Source organism: Osmerus eperlanus, chromosome 12 (assembly GCF_963692335.1).
Source record: "Osmerus eperlanus chromosome 12, fOsmEpe2.1, whole genome shotgun sequence".
NCBI classification, from domain to species: domain Eukaryota; kingdom Metazoa; phylum Chordata; class Actinopteri; order Osmeriformes; family Osmeridae; genus Osmerus; species Osmerus eperlanus.
In genome coordinates, this window is record NC_085029.1 from 1,220,975 (window position 1) to 1,229,748 (window position 8,774).

The window sequence follows — 8,774 nt, forward strand, 5'->3', positions numbered from 1 at the left end:
ATGTAGGCCAAATATTGACTGAGTTTTAGGGGGGCAAAAAGAAATAAAAATAATAATAGTAATAATATATATGTGAGAGAACAAAGGTTGTGCTCTCGCCGAAGGCTTGAGCACACCCAATAAAGATTCAAAGAACCGTGGCGCGTCTCGCCGCTCGTGTCCCACGGTCGTCAAATCGTAGCGTTGACGAGTAAGTGTAAAAGAGTTTGAGCGGCATCGTAGCACGGAAAATCACTCTGCCGCTTTGTGCATCCCATAGACTAGCGGCTGCTTCGCCTCGGGACTTGTACACCCCCGCCAGGATTAGCAGCCCTATGTAGGCGCGTAGGTCAGTGGCGTCCATGAATTTCCACTCCTCTCCACGTTTCAGATAGCCTTCGCGATTTGTCTCGTCCAAGATCACTCTTTCGATTTGTGGCGTGACAAAGAGTAAAAACGTGGAGACCATGTCATGAGCGTGGGAAACGGCGTAAGCTGTGGGTCCGGGGGGCCTCTCTGTGTTTTTACACTGCGGCTGCGGCGCAGTCACACACGGAACCGAAGACCATTTGATTTTGCCGTTTTTTGACACGAAAGTATTTGGGACTTGGTCCTCGTCAGGATCACTGTCGGCTTTGTCTTCTTCGGGCGCCGACAGGTCGCGGCGTTCTGCGTTGCGCTCTTCTCCGCCTTCTTCTTCTTCTGACACATTCTCTGCGTTGCGCTCTTCATCGCCTTCTTCTTCTGACACATTCTCTGCATGGTGCTCTTCCGCATCTTCTTCTTCTTCTGACACATTCTCTGCATGGCGCTCTTCCGCGTCTTCTTCTTCTGACACATCCTCTGCCTCCTCTTCAGAGTCAACCTGCTCGACATTTGCAAACATCTGCTGTAGAACTTGCAGCGCAGTAAAATCATCGGCCATAGCTGTGTGAATCTAGACGACGGCTGCTGGCCTGACCCTAACCCACTGAATGTATGTAAGTAGTAGCACTTTCCCAGACATCCTCCTCTCGCACTCAATGTCCAAGCGCTCAGTATTCGCTCATTTAGTTGCAGGGGTGGGTGATGGGCGCTCATTTCCTTCCGACAGAGACGGTGGGGGGGGTGGGAACTCATTTGTCCGACTGAGATGAGGAAGTGTATTCTTCCAACCGGGATGAGGAAGTGCATTTCTACCACAGAGACGAGGGGGGAAGGGAACTCATTTATCCGACCGAGATGAGGAAGTGTATTCTTCCAACCGAGATGAGGAAGTGCATTTCTACCACAGAGACGAGGGGGGAAGGGAACTCATTTATCCGACCGAGATGAGGAAGTGTATTCTTCCAACCGGGATGAGGAAGTGCATTTCTACCACAGAGACGAGGGGGGAAGGGAACTCATTTATCCGACCGAGATGAGGAAGTGTATTCTTCCAACCGGGATGAGGAAGTGCATTTCTACCACAGAGACGAGGGGGGAAGGGAACTCATTTGTCCGACCGAGATGAGGAAGTGTATTCTTCCAACCGGGATGAGGAAGTGCATTTCTACCACAGAGACGAGGGGGGAAGGGAACTCATTTGTCCGACCGAGATGAGGAAGTGTATTCTTCCAACCGGGATGAGGAAGTGCATTTCTACCACAGAGACGAGGGGGGAAGGGAACTCATTTATCCGACCGAGATGAGGAAGTGTATTCTTCCTACCAAGACTTGTATGGGCTCTGGGGGTGAATGTGAGAGATATTAAACTCCACTGAAGGGAGAAGTGTACTCAGCTCCGCTCAGCAGAGGAGACAGAGACCCAGGCTCCTCTCAATCATGTCCTACTATGAGGTATGCGGCAAGGTCTTATTCAGCTTTGTTGTTGTATTTACGTATCTATGATTTGTAGGTGTACATTGAAGGTCATTATACAACTGCTCCCCAATGGAAGGTCCCACAGTCACAATGTGGCAGGTCTGTCTAGTTATTTGGGCTTTATCTTTAGATAAAGGATATTTATAAAAAGGATAAAGGATCATTATAGTCTGGAAAGTTGGTCTCAGCAAATAGAAAGATGATTGTATAACTTACAAAATATATGTTTGGTCAAGAATCTTTTCAGTTAAATTCAGAACAGTCATCATGTCATCCTTTTTTATCAAGGCAAGTTATGGTGGCTTATGGTGAAACTGCTTATTCTATCTCACTTCATCTACTAGTGTCTTTCTATGTATCTCATGACTGTTGCCATCTCTCCCCCCCATCCTATCCGTCTCTCTGTCTCTCCCTCCCTACAGCATATTGTGTTTGACTATGACATAAACGACAGTGGTTCTGGCGACTTGGGGCTTGCTCTGGAGGATCCGTGTGACCTGGATCAAGTTATAACCCCTGACCTCCAGAGAGTGTTCCTCCCTGTGGTCTACGGCTTCATCTTTATCCTGGGCATCACTGGGAACGGCCTGGTGTTGATGGTGCTTGGCTGCCAGCGCAGGTGAGAATAAAGAAGACGATGACAAAGATGTTATATTAGTTTAGTCCTTTAGTAAGTTTAGTTAGTTACTTTGTACATTTTAATCTTTTGAAAAAGAAAGAACGAAAGATCTGTACATTCGTTTATTATATGCACCTTCCTGTCACAGTAAATTCCTTGTTTGTGTTACAACACATTACATGGCGGATAAACACACATTCTGATTCTGATGTAGAAGATGACACACAGAGGGTTTGATTGTCCCCAGGTCAGAATTGAGTCTGACAGACCGCTACCGACTGCACCTCTCTGCTGCCGATCTTCTCTTTGTGCTGACGCTCCCGTTCTGGGCAGCGGATGCCGCCCTGACGGACTGGCGTTTCGGATTAGGCACCTGTGTGGCCGTGCACGTCATCTACACGGTGAACCTGTATGGGAGTGTGCTCATCCTGGCCTTCGTCAGTCTGGACCGCTACCTAGCTGTGGTCAAAGCAACAGACGCGCACACCTCACGCACGAGACAGCTACTGGCACGGAGACTGGTGTTTGTAGGTGAGCTACGTCTCTAGCCTCATCCCTCTCTCTATCTCTCTCTCTCTCACGACGTGCCCATGCTTCAGATGTATGCACAGGGGTACATCTTCACTTGTATTCTCCATCTCCTGATCTAACCACCGAATCTCCTCTTTGTCTCCCCTCACCCCCTCTCCTTTCCAGGAGCCTGGTCGCCTGCGGCTCTCTTGGCCGTGTCAGACATAGTGTTTGCCAGGACTTGGGAAGCAGGAGATGGGACGATTGTGTGCCAGCGCTTATACCCAGCTGACAACGCTCCTCTCTGGGAGTCAGTGTTCCACCTGCAGCTGGTGTTGGTGGGCTTGCTGGTACCGGGCCTAGTTTTGCTGGCGTGTTACTGTGTCATCGTGTCCAGGCTGACACGCATCGGGCCTCTGCAGGGGCAGAGACAGAAGCGCAGAGCTGTCAGGACCACTGTGGCGTTGATCGTCTGCTTCTTCCTGTGTTGGCTCCCGTATGGTGCTGGCATCACTGTGGATGCCCTCATGCGCCTACAGGTCCTTCCCAGGGGCTGCAGTCTGGAGGTGGTGCTGAGTGTGTGGCTGGCGGTGGCTGAACTCATGGCATTTGCCCACTGCTGTCTAAACCCGCTGCTGTACGCCTTCCTGGGGGCGGACTTCAAGAGGTCCGCCAGACAGGAGGACTCAACACTCGGTCGCCTCATCTCCAGTATGACGAGCCCGCCTCCTAGACGCCCAGGAACCTCTACTACCACAGAGTCTGAGTCATTTAGTCTACACTCCAGCTAACAGAATATGGGTGTGGATGTAGGTGTGGGTTGGATGAGGGTGTAAATGCTTCGTCCTATATATGGGAAGAGGGTAGTCTGCTGATCCATGACTTTGTCCCTTGTCTGAAAGATAAACGTTTCTTTGTTGTTTTTAAGTTTGTTTATATACAATAAAATTTCGAAATGAAATGTTCTCACTTTTTGTCTTACTCTTCCTGTCTCTCAGAGTTGTCAGTATGTATGTGTGTGTGTGTTAGTTTCAATTATTTTGGAGGTGTTCACCCTCCCTCCATCCCAGTTAGTGCTGGTAGTCTTGGATGTGTCTATATCACTGTCATCATCATCACACACACACCAACTATGACTCAACTTTGACTCATGATGGTTCTAAACAAACGCATGTCAAAAGCACTGAAACATATTGGGAATGAAACTAGGTTTCAGACTAGTGGCTTGGACCAGGTGTATGCTTCCTCCTCCTCCTCCTCCTTATTTTAGAATATACAAGGCGTAAAACACATTATTACAATGCCACATTAGTGCAGGGGGCTCACAAGGACCCGGAGACAGCGCGAGGGTGATGTAATAGACAACGCAGACAACATAGCTGTGGTCAAAACGACCCCGATCAGAATCAGAATTGGTGTTTATTCGCCATGAAAGTTTGCACAGACAAGGAATTTACTTTGGCAGGAGAGCCTACCTAGGCAGCCATTTTCGGCGCCAACTAGAAAGTTACAGCATAACATGAGGAGAGAGGAGGAGAGAAAAAGGCAACCCCCAGACAATGCTCCTAGAGGAGTACAGTGTGGGAACAGACAAAAACCTCAGCACATAAGCACAACAACATTTACAAAAACACGTGACTTGCAACGGGAATTGGGGGGTAGACAAGCAGCATCTGGACCTGCAGCCATGGTAGGCGCTGGACACAGACCCGCCAGCCACCCTGGGGAAACAAGCAGGCGAAAGCGTTGGATGGGGTGGGGGGGTGGTGATATCTGTAGTAGGTGAAAGTTAATGTGTGAGTAGGTCTGGGTTGGCGCCCTCGACCTAGGCCACAATCAGTCCGATTCTCCCTATGCAGATTGTGTTGACCAGGAGACATCCTTGGTCATGACCCGGGCAGAGACCAAACCACAGATGTCGTGGGGGGGGAGGGGGAGGGAAGAGCAAGATAGTCTCGCTTCAGTGCTCTCCAGGGGAGTTGTTTCCCTGCGACGGCCTTGGCGAAAGCCTGTGCTGGTTACGGGGCCGAAAGTGGATAAGATTGGGGTAGTGTCGTGGAAATTTTGGAATACAGTTATAATGTGTGTGTTTCATATATGAGGAATGTGTTTTAACGGAAGTCTAAAGTTGATTAAGAGTCAACTCCATTTGGTAGAGATGCCATTTGCAGTTTTATAACTAGGAGACGTGAAGTCTAAGAGACGGGAAGTCTGGGTGACCTGAAAGAGTTCTTGTCACCTGGGGGGAAGAGACAGCTGGTCTGGAGACAATGTGGATTCAACTGTATTGTTATTGTGATCTGCTGCTCTGACCCTTCCTGTTGCAATGGGTGGGGTTAATCAAATACTTGTTTGAAGTGCCCACACAAAGGAAAGTTGACCATTTGACTGGTGAACTCCTGTGGTTTTACTATCTACTGGTTTGGGGAGAGAGGCCACAATAAAGAACCGTGGGAACTTGATATGAAGTCACTGTCACTGAGCAGTGCTGACCAATCACAGAGTTCAGAAAAACCATTTGATCTAAAGTTTATATAAGGCAGGGTTTTGGGGTTGTTCTGTATCACTCTGGCGAACGACCTGTGGCTAGCACCTCCTTCGTTATGACTGATCACAAAGTACTTTGTTAAATCATGATCTGTATAAGCAAAATAAATTGTAATAAACCCACATCTCTTGACTACTCAGATCTACACAGTGCCGCTTGAATTTCCACCATTACACTTGGTGGCCAGTAGGGGGATCCTCGTTGGTCTACGGCGTTCAGCAGGCGGCTCCCCTCGGCGAATTGATCTTCCGGCAAAAAGCCGCCTTTCCTTCCGCCATGCGTGAGACAGCAGGGCCAGGGGGGGCGCCCGTTGGACGTTTTGTGGCTGACGCGGGGTCTTCAAAAGAACCGGTGAGATATTCTTTTGGTTACTGTGTGATATTGAATTGTCTAAATGTGTGTTTTTAGGCTATTGTAAATAATTCGGTTAAGTAAGTAATTGGGCAGAGGTAAAACTGTCCTGTACGTGTAAAGTCGTACGAATTAATAAGGTAAGGTTGTTGAACCTACCTTTTACGTGAAAGTCGTAAAAAAAAATGTCTGCAGAAGTGTGTCGACGGACACACACAGAGGTAGTGTTGTTGACGAACAAACACATAGAGGGAGATAAATTCACATGTTATATCGTGTTATGTGTCTTTTTGAGACCCTAAGGATTAGAATATGTTGGGTTAGTGATAGTTTGAGAAATTGTATTGGCATTGGTGCAGTTCTTATTTATTAACGGCCTAAACGTGATTCTAAGTCCCGAGAGAAAAGTATACTTGTGAGGAAATCAGCTGTGTGAGTGAGTGTTTACAAAGGGTTTGAGTCCCTGAAGGTGGAGAACAAAGAAAGAAAAAGGTTAGGAAGTATAGGCCTGTGAAATTTCAAAGTAGAGGTTTTAAGTTTGCAACACGCGTGTTCATTTTTTTTTTTAATTACAAGTTATGTTTTTTGAGGTTAAAAGAAGTATGAGTAACTAATGGTGTCTATTATTCAAGCTATATACAAATTACAAAAATACAAATTGTAATTATTTTTCGAAATTTTAATTATTTTTTCGGTTTGAATATTTGTAATTTATGATTGTGCAGTTATTTTCATTGAAAGTTGGGAAGTCGGAATTTAATTGTTTTTAGAAACGAAAAGGAGTAATTGTGTCTTTATTTTCCGTCGTTGGTTATCGTTTATGGATTGTAATTCTGAAAATGAATGGTCTGGAGGCAGAATTGACCTGTCCAAACATCGATTACATGAAGCAAAAGTATGGTAACGATAGTTTATTGTAAATGCAAATATGGATTGATAAATGTGGATTTTCGAGTGTGGAGTCGTTTTGTTTTAAGGACCTTATTGTATTGCGAAATAGGTTCGTGGGGAGAAATAGATACACAATTTTTTTTGAAGTGGAGAAAAGAATAGATTTTAGCCTGATTGGAGAGCTTTTTCTGATTGGATGGAGATAGGTAGAGAGATAAAGAAATATTAGGACAGAATAGTGTGGGGAATTTTTTATCTATTTCCCCACAGATTCACGATTGAGATTTTCTGGCTGTTCCGCAAACAAATTTCGCCTCATCCGCAGCCAGGGGTGTTGCGGCAGGATGCGCAGGCGCATGAGGGTTTGCGGGAATGCGAGAACAGAATACGAAGAGGTCAGACATTTGCCATTTCTTCTGACAGCCGGTTATATCTAGGAAAAGTCAAGAAAGTAGGATCCTGGAATGTTTTTTATAGATTTGCTTTGGAATCCCGCAAAGATTGAAGCTGGTGCTTTGACTTGCAATTGCCATTGTGTTTCAAAGAAGGAAAGGTTAAAGTCCTCTCCGGAACAAAGGGTTTGAGTCCCTGTTGTGTTTGGAATAAGTGGTGTTGTGGGCTATGGTCAAGGCTGATGCAGAGCGTGTTGACATGCTGTTGAAAAACATGTAGGCCAACACGAATTGCTAGGTCAATCCAAAATGCGTGCTTTAATTGTGGGAATTTGAGCAAAATGTACGTGAATGTCCGGAGATGTGTCATCACTGTTGAAAGTTTTCTAGAAATTGTGAGCGAACTCGCAAAATCAGAGGGGTTCGTGACCGGAAGTTGAGTTCCGAAATGGTGGCGTACAATGTTTATCGGTTATGACACTGTTGGTAGAGGAGAGACGATTGACTTGTTATATTGTTTTACAACTCTGTGTTAACCGTTATATGTTTGATGTTAGACTTTACATCGGTCTGATTACCGCCAGAAGGCATTTGTTTTTGAAGACGGAGACATTCTGTTTTGAAAATGCTAATGTTAATTCTTTGACTGAATTCTCCACTTGAAAAGAGGCGCATGCGCTTGAGCCTAGCGGAAGTTGATTCTTTCAGTGAAGCTCATTCTGCGTGCAGTGGCCCAAACATGAGTGCAAAAAAAACAACAAAAAAAAACAAAACAATTCACTCATTTTATAGAGAATTTGACGTTGAATTGAGAAGTATATTGGTTGGAAAACAGATGTGTGTTTCTGTTTCTTTGTCGAACTTAAGAAAATATTGTGAGTTGCCATACTCTTGATTTGGAAATTATGTACAGACCGATTTTCTATATTATGAGCTTGATTCGTTATTGAATAATGCGCTGGAATTTATTTTTTTGGGTAGGATAATTGGTAAAAGGCCAGTTTTGGCAATAAAAGCGGTATTCATTTTAAGAATTACAATCCCAGGGTTATTGAAACTTTTATAGAAAGTTATGTGTTCAAACGGAAATGTTATGTTGTTGTCGAACGATCGTGTGGGGACTCGAGGACGCTGACCGGGGTGCTGGTCCCCCGGCAACAAATATACTGTTACGCCTCGCTACGCCACCCAACTCTCGCACGGGGTCTCACGAATTTGCATAGGCTACGTGTGCGGAGAACACACGCTTGGCTACGAGTTAGTCCGAGGCTCCCTCCCTCCCGGCAAGGAATCTCCGCACCCAACCAAACCACGATGTCACAGACGCTCACCGGGGCCTCCTGACGCAAACCTGGAGGGATCTTTTATAGCAGCAAACGTTTATAGGCCCTTTTTTGGGCAAAACATCATAATTTATCGATCACTTATTCCTATGGCTACGTTTCGCTCCCGGTTACCGCGCCCTTCCCACCCGATAACAAAAACGTTCAAGGGCCCTCGTCCGCCCTTATTCCCCCCGTTAGTTTATCTGTGAGACGCAACACCGCACCTATCGAGAGAGTATATGTGTCTGAGCAGATGAACACTTCAAGACCCTGTTTCGCGTAAACACCAGCTGGGCAGTTTTCGTGCCTAAATGACT

At 46.0% G+C, this 8,774-nt stretch overlaps 1 protein-coding gene across 1 annotated transcript; it reads left to right on the plus strand.

The window, feature by feature from the left end:
- Window positions 1-1,782: 1,782 nt before the first annotated feature.
- Window positions 1,783-3,845, plus strand: LOC134031333 (C-X-C chemokine receptor type 4-like). Its single transcript, XM_062474926.1, has 4 exons — window positions 1,783-1,797; window positions 2,244-2,440; window positions 2,688-2,971; window positions 3,137-3,845. Exons 1-4 carry the CDS (start codon window positions 1,783-1,785, stop codon window positions 3,739-3,741), a joined length of 1,101 nt encoding a protein of 366 aa, XP_062330910.1. The 3' UTR covers window positions 3,742-3,845.
- The last annotated feature ends 4,929 nt before the right edge of the window (window positions 3,846-8,774 follow it).

Excerpts from the sequence above, each read along its gene's own strand:
- LOC134031333 (XM_062474926.1), top strand. Across the intron at positions 2,441-2,687 it reads GTGCTTGGCTGCCAGCGCAG|GTCAGAATTGAGTCTGACAG; the intron begins GTGAGAATAAAG and ends GATTGTCCCCAG. Across the intron at positions 2,972-3,136 it reads ACGGAGACTGGTGTTTGTAG|GAGCCTGGTCGCCTGCGGCT; the intron begins GTGAGCTACGTC and ends TCTCCTTTCCAG.